Raw genomic sequence first — 15688 nt, forward strand, 5'->3', positions numbered from 1 at the left:
CATCGTGGCGGCCATCAGGCTAATCGAATTTTTCAATAATTCAGCAATCGTTTCCAATTAAATTAATTATCGCGTTCCTCGAAAATGAACTATTCTTCCGCTCTCATTTCATTTGGTCGCCGTGTTCACTTTACGGTCGCTGTCTAGACCAGATGGAATTTTATGGCTCCAAATGCTGGAATTGAGTTGCAGCACATCGGAAGAGTGTCCTTTGGCCTTGTAGTGTTTCGACTATGTCCGTGTCGGTACACGGGTATATGCCCAATAAATACAATAACGAGACAGGGACTACAGACAGAAGCCATAATTTTCCCGTATTGGACGTGTATCTAGGAAAATTCTCCGAGCCATCCATGTCCATGCACTTAGTCGATATCCTATTAGTGCCAATTTGGAGTGCTCTCTTTCTGCGAAATATTTTCGTTACATATCCCAGCAAAAAGGTAGTGGCTTGATTGCATGAAGGCTGTATGGTGATTTTTCCGGAACTGGAATTCATGATAGTGACATGCCATTCTGTGACAGCCAGTGCTAATCCATTCGTTTCTATCACTTCCATATATAGCTCTACTCGCATGTAGCTGTGCTTTTACACAGGACCTTGTCAGAATTTATGAGGCTCTCGATCATGGTTCACCGGTAATTGGGTCCCCGTATCAAGCATTCCTTCCTGGTGATATCCGTTGGAGGTGCGTTACGAAATGAACAGCACAGGTAAAAAGTGAAAGATAGGAGACTTAGCGGATGTTCACACGATTAATCAAATCGGGGTTGAAAGCATACACACTGAATAGTGGAATTATTAATTATGAGAGGAATCCTTCTTGTTATGGTTATGTATATGTTTTCACAGTTAGTATCCATGGTTAATAAATTTGACGTATCTCGAAAAATTTGGACATTCCTCACGAACTATGCCATACGCAAGCTGAACTGCACGAGAAACTATACTGTGGACTTTTCTACCAGGGTAGAGTGGAAGACTGGCGGCGTTTTGCAAGGCTATGACACAATATTCTTCACCGATGGATCAAAGATGGTCTCTGGGGTCAGTGCGAGGGTTTTCTCGAATAGATACAGTGTATCCGAGTCATGTGGTCTTCTAGGTTTCACCAGTGTATTCCAAGCGGAAGTACTGGCGATACTGGAAGTCATTGGATGGATTAGAGCGTGCTCCGAGCCCCAAGCGTACCATAGCCATTCTAACCAACTGCCAAGTGGCCATCAAGGGCTTGTACTCAGCGACAATACCCTCCAGGCTGGTGGGGCAGTGCAGAAACGCTCCGAACAGTCTCGGCAACACGCTCAAGGTCTCCCTCTTCTGGGGGCCGGGTCAGAGGAACATAGAGGGGAATGAGCAGGCTGACAGATTGGCCAGGCGGGGCTTTGCTCCTGGCAGTCCTTCGACAGGGCGAAGACTTTCCACCTCTGACAAGTCAAGGAGGATTTGGCACGTTTATAACAAAGCCTAACAAGAGAGCTCCTGTGCCAAACGCGTACAAATGCATTCAAGATTACGGCGATCTGCCTGGGACACTGGTCCATAGGGGACCATGCCGCCAGGCTCGGCATACCCTACAATTCACATTGCCGGAGCTGCGGAGAAGGGGGGAAACCCTCATGCACTTCCTGCAATTTCTCTGCGAGGGCTAGAATCAGGCTACGGACACTGGGTAAGCCATTCTTTGGGGGCCTCAGAGGCATTTCTAGCTTCAAGGTGGGAGAGCTGTTTTCCCCAGAGTTTGCCTGTAATGATTGGAGGCTTTCGTACCTCTAAGAACCTCTCATGAGGGCAAAGAGCGTGATATGTACACAGACTAGTTGAAGAAGACCTTTCCAAGGTATATTCGTCGTAAGTCTGAGGAAGCTATTGCATCAAAAATTCCTTACATTGGCTGATTAGCCTACGAAACTGATTTCCGTAAAATTTTTTGGTCGTGGTGCCCTTCTAGTAGGCAGCATACACGCGAAAAGTTGCCCTAACAATTCTTCCCAATGATTCTGCCCAGCAATTGATTAAAGTCCATGAAAGGAGGCATATAAGTCGATAAAATTAGCAATTGAGATATTAAGCTCGTTAGATAGCTTCCCCTAAGAGAGCCTTAATAATTCCAGGAGGTGAAGGATTTTAGCACGAAAATGAAGATGTTAGTCACAATCTCCTCCCCAAACTAGCATTGAAATTGGCAATGAGAACATTACAGATAGAAAAAAATTGTCCAGTGCACACTTGAGAAAAAAGCCCCAACTGTGAGTGGAAAAAGTCATTACAAACCACTAATTAAAGTTGGCACATCTCCTATCAAGCGCATACCTTCATCCGGATAATAAACAGCTTAGCAACACTGAGACCGACACGACACGACAATTTTGCTAACGCTCACTGAGAACGACACGACACCACAGAATATTGCCTAGTGTATTTGTAAAGTAAACATATTGAAAATACTATTATTAACTTTTGTTTGATGTAAGAAAATGCTTCCGGCTGACTCAGACCAGTGATAGACTGATGTCTATGCATGTTCTAGACATCAGACAAATGGCTGCGTCAGATAAATGTCTGTTTGACACAAAATCTTTTTCAGCTGTAGATAAACAGATGTCTGTCTGACAAACGTCTGTTGCTAGACGCGTTTGAAAAAAAGAAAAAAAAGAAAAATGTTTGGAGTAGTTCGAGAGGAAGACGAATGGGGAATCAGATACAAAGAGAGCTACATGGTATACAGGACGACTTGGATGTCTCTTAGGCGACAAAATTGAGAAATTTCCAATAGGCTAGCCACGTTTAACGATTGTGTCATTCCAAAATACCAAAATTATTCGAAGGGAAAATCAATTCTGCAGTAGTAGCCTCAAGATAACTTCTCGGTGAAGAGCGAACCGCAAATGACCGGTACACGTCGGGACACACTGGGAGTCTTCGGAGCCGTCGACAACTCTCTGTCGGCGTCGACGGGGTGATGTAAGCGTAGCTCTGCCAAGGTGGTAGTTGTGACGTGTATCAGGAGCCAGTCCCTTCGGGACCCTGTTCGGGAAGTGTCCATTGAACCGGTGTTAGTAGACCGCGTTGCCACGAGCGAGCGCTGATTCGTCTGTGAATTCCGGGATCAGCTAAGTGTAGATCAGGTCTCAGGGAACTGGGGTAGGGGCTGCGTCCCCGAGAGTATACCCGTTCCTGTTTATTGCGGGCCGCTCCCTTGCACATGATCCGCTGGTTACTTTTTCATGGAAAATATACATAAACTTATAAAAAAAATCGACGAAACGACATTGAAGGAGGAAGAGCTGAGTGCGTTTGGGCGGAGCACAAAAATACGTTGTTCACCGCAGCGATCAGCGAAAGAGCAGCGAGGGCTAACATATCCGATGTGACACCGAGGCGCCCAAATAAAGAGGAAGTCTCATCAACTGGCGCGACTGACCGTGCGGAGATGGCAACTCCAATACCATGCAGTGCCCCTGTTCCGGAAGTAAGCTCAGTCAGAATCGCTAGTCCTGAGCAGATGGATTCGGATACAAACCGAGTGGAAGTGCAGTCGACCGTCCTCGCTAGAGCCGAAGAGGAAAGGCTCATCAGGAAATGCGCAGCAGTGGTGAAGCGTATGCGGTCGGCAACGTTCCTCCAGAAGAACGTCAGCAAAGGCGTCAAAAACGGGCTGATGGAACTGGGGGAACTACTGGACCTCATCTCCTTCTATAGGCGAACGTGCAAGGCAGCAGATGACGATTGAAGATCAGAAATAGTTGCACTCCCCGCTGAGAACGCTGCTTGCGTCAAACGGAAAAAATGGAAAAAAAGAAACAACTGACTCCGCCGCCAGAGACACGTCTGTCCAAAAACGAGGAGGCTGCCAACCAAAAGCCAGGAGCAGAAAAGACCAGTAAGCGAAGAAGGACTAGACCGTCGGCTCTGCTCATTAAGTGGACGGAAGGCAAGACATTTGCTGAAGTTCTTAGTGAGATCTGCTACAGGATGAAACCCGAAGACAATGGAGCAGAGGTGCCTTCCGTACGGAAAACGAGAAGTGGCGGAGTTCTCCTCAAACTGGGCCCAAAGACGACTAACAAAAGTACGTTCCGCGAAGCGGTCAAGGGGCTATTGGGGGAGAAGGCTCTTGTTTCCAGCCTAGAGCCCATGTGCTCTCTAGAAATCTGGGATCTTGACTGCCTCACAGAAAAGGTCGAAGTAGAGGAGACGCTAAAGCGTGAATGTTCAGAGGTAACCAATGTCCGGATAGGTATCACCTCTGTAAATGCTCGAGGCCAAAAGCTCACCGTGGAGGAAATCCTCGAGCAATATGCGGTGGAAGTCCTCGAGCAATATGCTTAGCAGCGGAAGAATCAATATCGGATGGGTAGTATGCAGGGTACGAATGCGGATAGTCCCCACCAAGTGCTACAGGTGTCTGGATCATGGACACACCTCAGCAGCTTGCAAGGTCCCGGGCAGGAGGACAGCATGCCGGAGATGCGGCCAAGTGGGTCATAAAACCAAGAACTGCAACGAAAGCGAGAGTTGCGTTCTCTGCAGGGACCGTGGTGCGTTTGGTGATAGCGTCGCACACACTGCGGGCTCGGGACGGTGTCCAATTTTCAGGGCGGAATTGGAGAGGGCTAGGGTACGAACGGCATGATCCGCATTTCGCAAATTAACATGCACCGTAGTGAAACCACTCACCAGTTGCTAGCACAGTTCGCTGTGGAAGTAAATCTTGATCTAATGCTGATTAGCGAGCAATACCGAAACAAGCACCCATCCTCATAGCATCTCGACTTATCGGGCACCGCTGCCATCTGAGTTGGGACGACGTTCGACTTCGTGTTCTTGTCGAAGGCCAGGGGAACGCACAATATAGATCAGAAAAAAGAAGACTCCACAGTGCTATAAATAGAAGTAAAGCTTGCGGGTGGCAGAACCTTGTTAACGAGGTAATTGAGGACCCGTGAGGACTTGGCTATAAGCTTGCCACCAGGAAAATCGGGGCTCTACGGAAATCCTGCATACTGAGCACCGAGCAGATGGATCGCATTGTTCCCCAAACACCCTGTATGGACTGATGTAAATAGCGCGGAAAGCGTCGAGGATTGCCCCCTTTTCACAATGAGAGAGCTCGGAAAAGCGATTCTCATTATGAAAAACAGGAAAGCGCCAGGCCCTCATGGCATCCCGGCGGAAGTTTACAAACTGGTGTTCCGCCAATGGCCAGAATTGCTACTTGAAGTGTTCAGTGCCTACTTGAAGGAGGGCATTTTTCCTTGTCGTTGGAAAGTGGCCAGACTCGCGTTGATCAGTAAGGGTAAAGGAGACACGGAGCTCCGGTCTGCATACCGACCGCTGTGTATGCTTGACACGCCGGAAAAGAGCTCGAGAAGCTCACGAGGGGTAGAGTCGTTGAAGCGATTCGTGTTGCTGGGGAGTTATTCTCAAGGCACTTCGGGTTCAAAACAGGGAGATCTACAGTGGATGCTGTTATGGAGGTCGTAGATGTGGTTCATCGAGCCTAGGCACACAGCCGCCGATCTCGACGGATAGTGCTCCTCATAACGCTTGATGTCAGAAATGCCTTCAATTCCATAAGATGCACAGATATGCTAAGCACACCAGCAAACTCCTTTCACGTGCCAAGCTATCTATTGCGGATATTGAGGGATTATCTGAAAGACCGCTCCCTACTCTATGAGACGCTAGAGGGCCAAAGGAGGATGGAAATCATGTCGGGAGTAGCACAGGGATTCATCCTAGGGTCGGACCTCTGGAACACTTCCTATGATAGTCTGCTGAGACTCGATATGCCCAAAGGGTCGCATCTGGTCGGTTATGCAGACGACGCGCCGGCACTTGTTGCTAAACGCACTGTTGAACAGGCGCAAAGCAAACTTGGCATATTGATGAAACGGGTAAGCGGATGGATGACGACTCAGTTTTCAGCTTTGCATTGGGAAAAACCGAAGTAGTCATCTTGATCAGAAGGAAAATCCCCACCCTGCGTCCCATATCGATCGACGAGTTGACTATAGAAACAAAACCAACAGTTAAGTACTTTGGTTTAACGCTCGACTCGAAGATGAGCCTCTTCGGACAAATCAAAGCAACAGCAAGCACGGCTGCAGCTGGAGTCGAAGCCTGCAGTCGACTAATGGGGAACGTTGGGGACCCAATATCTACTAGGACACGTCTCCTTATGATCCTTATAGCTGATGCCCTTGACAAGGAGGTGGTTGCCCGTGAAGAACGTCAATGCACCATTACTGAGCGGCACCTGTCTTGGCAAAATGAGCCAAGGGGCAGATGGACTACGCAGCTCATCGACAATTTAGACCCGTGGTTGAACTGAACGCACGGTGATATTGATTACTTCCTCGCCCAACTTCTTAGTGGGCATGGAGGTTTTCAGTCTTATCTGCACACGATTGGGAAAGCGCGATCTCTTGATTGTGTGCTCTGCAATGGAGTGGCGGACTACGCTGAACGCACCTTTTACTCTTGCGAGAAGTGGAACGGCTTTCGTCAGTAGCTTTATGCAGGCACAGTGGAGCTCTTCCAGACAACATTGTCAGAGAGCGCTAGCAGTTGGAATCGTATTAGACATTATGTTTGGGCTGTTTTTATTGCAAAGAAGATTGAACTCGACCGGCGGAGGGATCGGATGGTAAGGGGTTCTCTGAACCAACAACTCCCTTCCTCCCCTCCTCTCCCGTTCGTAAAAGGGATTCCCTGACTTGAAGGCTGCCAAAGCCGGGAGAGCCGGAGGGCTAACTCGAAGTAATGTGTCAAAAGGTACCAGGCTAGTTCTTTGATGACAGGGAGATGTTTAGTTGGTAGTCCGACAGCGTACTGTTGCGGCAGTCCAACACTCTGTGCGTAAATGCATTCACCTACCCTACTACCAAAAAAAAAAATTACTGTTGATCAAAAACTGGTCAATCTGATTGCTTGTGCCATGTCGATCAGTTGAAATTCAATTGACTACTGACAACTGAGCAAACTGCCTGCCGTTATTATTAGGGTCGCTAAGACCATACTTCCCCATCAGGTGTTTTCAGAGTCCACCTTGGCATTCAGATCATCCATCATGATTACAATGTCACCTTTAGGAAGCCTCTCCTGAACTGGGCGTTGAAAGCACCCATCTCTTCTATATCGAAAGTCTCCATTGGCGCATAGCATTATTTTAATGCTTCTTAGCCTGGACTAGGATCTTGTAGTCAGAAATAGACTCCCAGGACAAAAGAAAGTACGGTGCGGTAGGCGTCAGAAACAACCCGAATCCACATTCACGTCGGCTAACACTTCATTTTCCAGAGCATAAAAACACATTGGCGCAAGAGGCAAAGGAGTGCTTTACAGAGATCCACTATTTTACTACGCTTAAATCCAGAATGTCCAGCTTATAAAGTTGGTATCCCTGCCATCATTGTCGAGGAGCGTGCAACAATTTCAGAAACCAATCATAGTCCGTTTTCGATAACTAAAGGTCTTCGTTGTGAGGTTGATTCCTATCCGGGGCGTCGTTCAGGTGTCGGTAGCAATAAAGTTTCAAGCTTTGCAGGTTAGTATCCCACAAATTTCTGTCCCTTTTATTCACCTCTTACGACAAACAGGGAAAACTGTGAGTGTATTAAGCCCCAACTGGCATTTCGAAATTTGAAGATTGCTTCTCCGTCAGCCGACAGTGAGAGACACTATCTTAGAATACTTGGGGCATTCAAATTAAGTTACTTTTCAAGATGTTAGATGCTCCTAGCACCTGCTCAAGTCTGAGTGACTTGTTAACACTAATGAAGAGAACAAGTGGTTCCCGAAATGTCGGTTTTTGCAAGATTAATAAATATCACTAGCCAATAAAAAAAGGCAAGTCTTAATTACTTCAAACACCTGTTGAAGTATTCCCAGAGATATTTAACTCTCTCTTTTTCGGTAATTAGCGACTCCTTACTTCTAATTTCCAAACGGAGCGAAACTGAAACCGACAGAGCTGCAATATTATTTTATTAATTAGCTCCAGCACCACTATTCAAAGCTGATGTTATCTAAGACGCTTTTAATTAAAGAACCATTATTTGTATGGCTTCCCAGAACAATAAACTCAGATAAGCAACTTTCATAATGAGTGTTCCATTAAATTCTGAACTGGAAGCTGAAATTCACTTGAGGATTAAGAGGAACTCCATATTCTCATGTAATTGGTATGAATCCGAACTGCAGCCCGAAGTTAATTAAATCAGAATAAAGCGCAATCGACCAAATGAACCCAAGGACTCCTAACTACCCTTTCACTTGAAATACAATCCTGCACACATACAAGCTAGCTCTGATTAAGTCATTCTGTTGTTACATCCTATTTGCACCTCGGCCACAATGCATCCTCCTAAACTTGCCTTCAACTTTCCCATCCTACAATCAACAATTGCAAACCCGATCAAATTGCGTTTGTTTCTGTTATCACCGCAACAGGAAATAGGAGGAGAGAAGACAAAGGACCAGATAAATTACTTTCTACTTACATTGTCCAACTTAACCACCGTCTCGTACATGGTCATGTTATTGACTTTACCATATTGCACCAGAAAATCGATGTATTTGGCTTCGGTATTATTTGCGTCCATCTCGGAAGGTACCCAGGCCAACGAGATGCTGGTGTTTGTCACTGACGTTACATGAACATCCTCCACTGGGCCGGGTATGTTGCCTGTACCTGGAACGAAACAGAACAGATCGTGTCACTTTACCGCAGCGATGAAAGTTTCTCTCTGATAATGCTGGAATGAAAATCACGACTTTCGCTAATCCAATCCCATTCATAACTTATCCTTCACTTACTAGTTCGGGGAATGACACTCTTCCAGCTCAACCATCATGACTGTAACCTCACCATCCAAACTCAATTCCCGAAACAAACTTCCCAGCTAAGGATTACCACTACACATAGCAGAGGTTACCCTGAATAGTTAGTTTCCTTGCGAAAACATGATACCTAGAAACTGCTCTCAAGCAAACACTAACCCCGAAAATTCCACAGGACTCGTCCAACAGATACTTGCCTTCTTCGAAGCACTGGAGAATGTTCCCGGCATACGACAGACAGTCAGATGATCCAATTGTGGGTGAGATTACACCGCGACATAGGGAAACACATGCTGGAATGACTCCACGTCGATTACAGCAGGGCGTGTGGTCCCGACCACCTGCTGCGCATCTCGCCAAGATACCTGAAGATAGAAAACGATAAGACCAGGTGAAACTCGATTTGAAAAGGATAATAAAATCAAGGAATGCATTGGCGGACATAATAGAATATTCCGCTTCCGTGCGATAGTTTTGGACCTGGAGCAGGACTTGCAAGAGGGTAATATAGTATAAAACGTCTTTAATTGCTTAATTTTCTTACCCATTTGTGCCTGGCACGTAGCTCCTAACGCCTGCATGTCCGACATTTTCAAGTCATAAGAACAGAGCGCCATGCACTGTGGCAGGAGTCCTGATGCATAGCAGCACTGTGTCAGGTTGTACGTGGGCTCCATTTGCTCGGTATTTTCCTGTCGAATGGACAGAATAAAAAGAGGTACGAATAGATGAGATAACGGTCACAGTCCGCACGAATGGAAATTTAATTAAAGCTGGATCAGATCAAAATTGATACTTGGAGCAAAGAACTCGATGTCCCAATTTGGACCATAGTCATGCCTTGGATGCTGTTCCCAAGTTCTTGAGACTAATATCATTATCTTTGTAGTGTCATTAGTTTACTCACTTGGAATTTAGTCCTGAAAACGAGCCTTGGTGAAGGTGCTCCTCTGCCATGGGCGTTCAATGCCACCACATAAGCTTCGTAGAAAACTCCGGACTCGAGTCCTTCTAGGATGAGTGGTGGTCGAATCTGTGAAGGGAGAATACGAAATAATTAAATTAGGATGAAAGTGGATTGAAATATGCAGTTGTGTGTTGCTAACAGGGAAATTTTGAAAGTTTCTGATGCTATGGTAATGAATACTTGATTTATGCAAAGTTATGTAATTGACAGCAACATGGAGTAGACGGAGCCTAGGGTTGTTAATGGTCATCATGTGAATTGGCTAGTGTTGGATTAATATTGAAAACCCGGAGATGAGCGATATGTTAATTATTTAGTTTTTTATTTCCCCCGAAAAGTGATATTTCCGTTCAATTTATCAGTTCTCGGAACACAGTTATATATGGATAAATCTTAGTTCCAAAACCTCATCAGCCCGTTCGTTATAACTAGCCAAGATCGATTGATTGAGTTCGACAAGTTTTCTCGTCGCTTCCTTCGCTTTCCCATTTATCCAATACCGGGACCGAACAGGCACGGCAGTGGATCCGTCAAGGACTTTCGGCCTAGTAGGCTCATCTCCTTTGTATCGAAAATCCTAGAGCTCGCTCTGGACGTCCACTTGAAGGCAATTATGGAGGGGTAACCATTTTCCAAATCCCGACATGCCTACCTGAAAGGCAAATCCACAGAGTCTTCACGAGGTAATTAGTACAGTTGAGCGGTCGTTGCATTACAAGTAACATACCTTAATTGTATTCTTGGGTGAAGAGGAGTCATTCAACAATGTGAATATCAAAGCTATAAAGTGAACTAACCAGAATTGGATCAAAGACGTGTGAGTAGACGGATGCCCCAGGGTTGCACCAACTGCACGATGCACTGGTTATGATGGGTGAAATTTCACAGATACTGGACAGTATCTGAGGGGGAGGGGGGCGCACGCCGACAACGTGGTGATATTGGTGTCATGACTGACCCTGAACACCATTGAGAAGAGGCTGGACGAAAAAATGCGAAGATTGACCCACTCGACCTGAAAAGTTTTCCGAAACGCTACTCGTGAGGTCGACGAGCTCAAGGCACACTGGCCGACGCGGCCACAAAGCTCACAACGACGGTCGATACTTTGCACTCGGGAGGTAGATCTCGATTACAGTCACGGTCGAGATCTGCCTTCCGAAAAGGGCGTTCTGGAAGTTCCATCCCAGGAACTCGCATCGGCCTCGACGGTCTGCTGGTATCATCGTAAATACGGTGCTCAAGCAACAAAATGTACCACCAGATGTACTTTTAAAAACAAGAATAATAATAATCGTTGGCGCAACAACCCATATTGGATCAGGACCTTGAAGTGTGTTAGAGCACTTCATTTAAGACCGTAACGGTACACTACAGTATATTGTAAGAGACAATGTGGTCAGCATTGCGCTCGCCCGAGATTATTACCCTGATTTGACTCAGGTACTCATTCACAGCTGAGTCGACTGGTATCCGACGTCAAATGACGATACAAACCCCACTGCCACCAGTGAGATTTCAACGGCGACCTTCTGTACGACAGCGTATGCTCTAACCACTCAGCTATCCAGACACCCTTTATACTTTTAATGCAACAGAAAACTAGGCTCGCTGAGTGCCTCGACGATGGCTACCCGAAGCGCAGTACCACATCGCTTAACAATTTTCGACTCAACTGGTCGACACGGGCGCTGAGGTGGTGGTTCTCCCTATATCCCGTCGGAATACCTTAATTCCGTAAAACCTACGACTGGCTGGCGGACTCCTCTCCCATCCGCAGGCATACTGCGTCTGATCAGTTATGCGGTTTCGAAGGTGCGACCGACTCCACCTTCCCGACACACGACAATGGAAGCCAAAACCCCCAAGGACCTCGAGACATATTCACAGGTCCTCATTCTTGTGGAAGCTCCTCGGAAGCCGCTGCAACCACCATACGAGGGCCCCTTTAGAGTTCTGGAGCGAGGTGATCACTCGTTCAAGTTCCACGTTCGGGGTGGGCTCAAATGGGTCTCCCTGTCGAGGGTAAAAGCGTTCGACGAGGAGTCAGATTTGCTCCAAAAGCCCATAAGCGGGATCACGTGGCCAGTTTGCCACGCTAAACCCGCGCGGTTTCAGGTAGGAGCAGAGTGATGAGGAGCCCATCCGAGGTGCAAATCCTGGACAGGATCGCGAATTCGCCTCTGCCGCCGCATTGAATCAGCTGACAGCCTAACAAGAGGCTGAAGGAACAAAATGTCAAGAATGACACACTCGATCTGGACTAGCCTCCTGGCGTGGCAACAACAGATTCGTTTCTAAAAAGTTTTAATCTATATAATTGCAATGAAATATCGCTAAGTGTTGTGGAAATTATATAAATGTAAATAAATAATTTTAATAACGGAAGACAATATTCGTTACAATTATTGGGGGAAAATATTCCTTAAAACTGCATTGGAAAAGATGCAGCATAAATAAATAACTTAGACATGCAAAACAGAATTCCAACTTTCGTGCCTAAATGGGTAAAGATCTCCTCCCCGGTAGAATCCGAATAATATTAGTATTGGAACTTCATATTAAGCGCCCCATATCGTGCAGTCTTTCCAGACTCGTTGAGTATTTATGTTGGCCAATAAAGCTTTGCTGTTATAATAATATCCTAAACGAAGGACCACAGGAACTCCGGGCTTTGCCAATAGACTATATCCTATGCAAAGCAAGCTTCACGGTAAATTTGGCGTTCTCATGGGAGAAATCAACACTGGCTCATTTTCGAAAGAGCTTCCAGTGTGAGAGCCCACTATTAAGAACTGCATCGCCATCTATGGTCGAAAAAGAAGACCAAGCATACCCTGCCTGAGATGGAGCGACGGCGTAGGTCAGGGTGCCAGACAGCTCTTAGGGATATCGAATTAATGGACCTCGGCCCAAAACCGATGTGTCTCGAGTTCCTTACGAAGGCAGGCCTAGACCGGATACCGGTTGTTGAGCCATTGATGATGATGATGAGTCCCATTTCTTATCACTCAGGACTTTTATTATGGCTGTCGATCTATCCCTTATTCGATGGCCACCTGACCACGCTCTTGGCGCACTTTTGTTAATCTGAGAAAGCCTTCAAGGGGTACAGTGTATGCAGATTTTTCGTTGATGAAATTCATTTCAAAATATCTTCGTGGAAGGGTAATCGAATTAGCTTAATATAACCGAAATCACAACGACAATTTTTTCAATATGACAGTTTAAGAGCAGTAGAAATCCCTCTCTAGCGGCTTCGGGTTCTTTCTTGCCTGTCGGAAGGAATTCTATGAGTGAACACTATAACTTCGACCTTCAGATTAGACATGCTAATGGATGGTCTAAAACCAAAAACCGGCTCTGATCGTAGCACTGTAGAGCCAGATCCTTGGCAGTTTGTCAGCCTCCTCATCGTCAACGATGTTCGAGAGCCTGCCATCCACATCAGAACGGTTTCGTTCAGCTGGCCAATTTTCCAAATGTCGGGTCCATTCTGTAACCGTGTTTTTCAAAAATATCCCTAATTCCGATCCTCCTTCCCTAACAGACCCGTCGATTATTAAGATTCTCCTTCAGTAACTACGGGAGAGTATGTCTTCTCAGAGGCAAATCTAGAAACCATGTGATCAGCAGCCATTAGGGTCACCTGATTTTTGGCCTATAACTTTTCAGATGGATGCACGACCGTACGAGTAGTCGCTTCAATGGGTTAGCAGCCATCCTACTTTCCATTTCATCTTTAAATGAATGGGAGATACATTTAGAATAGATACGAATGGCGCAGATAGTATGGCTCTCATTGCTCTAGTATTAATTAAGATACCAAGTCTTCCCATTTATGGAAGTAACTCCCTGCTGTTGCCAGAATTTAATGCACGCCACCAGACAGTGTATGCATACATCAGAATGGGCTTTATGATGGATATGTAAATCAGTAATTTTCACGATTTCTGATAGTGTTCTTGGATATGATGCTTCGAAGTTACCTTTAAGTCTAGATGTACTTGACTGTTTGAATTAGCTGGATTTCTATCCCTGATTAAGTTGCTGCCCACCTTATCAGAGGTATTACTCCAACTGGTGCCCATAGCCAGTCTCTCTCATGCCAGTTGTGAACACCCTTATCAGATATTTCAATAGTCGGGATGCTCCCGTCTTGATGGTAGAGCTTCTCGAACAAATACAGTGGACCTTAACACCTGTATTACCCCCCTCCCCCGTCATAGTGAAACTAACCAAGACACCAAAGAATGCAATGGTACCTGTTTGCTTCCTACTGTCACAAAGGTAATAGCTAAAACAATACTGGGAGACATCAAATAGCATCTCGTAAGCTTTATTGAAAGAAAGCAGCGGAAACCGCTCCGTATCCTCCTGCATTGATCAGATCAACATCCAACGGATCATTTTGGAACAGTTCGCATTCAGGAAAAGCTAATAGCTGTTATCATGATGAAATATGCTGCGTCAGGGTAAAATTTCAGAGGATTTTGAAGTCCAAGCGGAGATATTTTTTCGTGTTATTGGTGACGTTCCTCATACTGCCTTATACGAAGGACGTAGAGGAATTCAATGGTTCAGTTTCCCCTTTAAACAAGTCGGGAAACCGGAAGCTGGACGCTTCAGGTATGAAAGGTTTATTTCTTTTATAAAGACATTTGAGTGTGAATTTTTCCCATTAGTATGTAACACGTAATACACGCATATATTATGTGAGAATATTCACTTTCGGGTGATATTGACATTCAAAATCTTAAATTTGCAAAGAAGTGGCAACTCTGGCCTATTATAACTCTGCTAGTAATAGCACGATGTCTACCAAACTTGGTGGAATCAAACTCTATATTATAGCCTACATTGCTACAATTTCGTGGTGCTAGAATGAACCCAAAGGGGGTTCTGCAGCTAATTACTGAAAATTATAGTAATATACAATTATTAACTTTTTTTGAAGGCATATCGGTATGGAAGGTATTTCGGAGCCTAGCCAACATTGATTTTTTTTCAAATTTTTCGGTTTGCCAGTTTCCGAAAATGGCCCCGTTAAATGAATGATCAGTTTCGACCCCCAACTCCCCGACTTTGCAAAAAATGTCAAAACTAAGCCCAACTTTGGAAAGTACTAACCGATACCTTTCATTTGATACCCCACATGACTATATTTAGTGAAAAATGTACACCCCCCTTTTGTATGTATGTTCCCATCTTTCCACAAAATTTGGTGTCAATCGCTGCTACAGTCTCCGAGAAAAATGCATGTGATGGACCGACGGACAGATATACAGACAGACAGACGGACCTGTGAGGAATGGCCAGATCTCTCATCAGACGTGACCCCAGCTGGCAGATTGGGGCATACCTATTGATGTGTAAATATGTGTTCATGCAGTTTTCTTTTCTGACTGTGCATGGGCTAGTGTTTGCTCATCTCTGGTGCGTGGACCAAAATGGCTATGGGAAGGATACCTAGAACATAAAACCACCATGGAAGACGAGAGAAAGAGGAAACTCACGGTGCAGGGGCTCGGAACCCCAGTACTGGCCACTTTTGGGAGTGAGTAAGCGGGCTCCCGGTCGTCGATATCTCTCGACCGTAGTGCCTCAGTGATGGACAACTTGGCCACCTTGGTATAAAATGTTGGCATATAATGTTACAAGTGATTTGGATCTGAAGAAGGAAGTGTTCAAGCGAAGTACGACCTTACCGAGAACACCAGTAACAAAACCAAAGAAAGATGAACTGAAGGCAAATTGTTGGACGACAAAACCCGGAGTAACACCCACGCATACGTTCAAGATGCGCGACAGCAGGGGATGCTCCAGGAACAAGGAAAGGATCCATTCAAAAGAAGCTTGTCAACTTTGAGATC

The 15688-nt window shown here is 45.6% G+C and overlaps 1 protein-coding gene across 3 annotated transcripts in view; it reads right to left on the bottom strand.

Moving 5' to 3' along the window:
- The window catches only part of LOC119647798 (Ig-like and fibronectin type-III domain-containing protein 1), a 225906-nt gene that overhangs the window by 40200 nt on the left and 170018 nt on the right, over positions 1-15688 (bottom strand). For all 3 annotated transcript variants that reach the window (XM_038049008.1, XM_038049006.1, XM_038049007.1), the window contains exons 9-12: positions 9756-9881; positions 9393-9540; positions 9046-9213; positions 8509-8699 (exon numbers count right to left, since the gene is read on the bottom strand). In XM_038049008.1, coding sequence (XP_037904936.1) covers positions 8509-8699; positions 9046-9213; positions 9393-9540; positions 9756-9881 — 633 coding nt within the window. The remainder of the gene's footprint in view (positions 1-8508; positions 8700-9045; positions 9214-9392; positions 9541-9755; positions 9882-15688) is intronic.

The sequence above is a fragment of the Hermetia illucens genome, chromosome 2 (genome assembly GCF_905115235.1).
Source record: "Hermetia illucens chromosome 2, iHerIll2.2.curated.20191125, whole genome shotgun sequence".
Taxonomy (NCBI): Eukaryota; Metazoa; Arthropoda; class Insecta; order Diptera; family Stratiomyidae; genus Hermetia; species Hermetia illucens.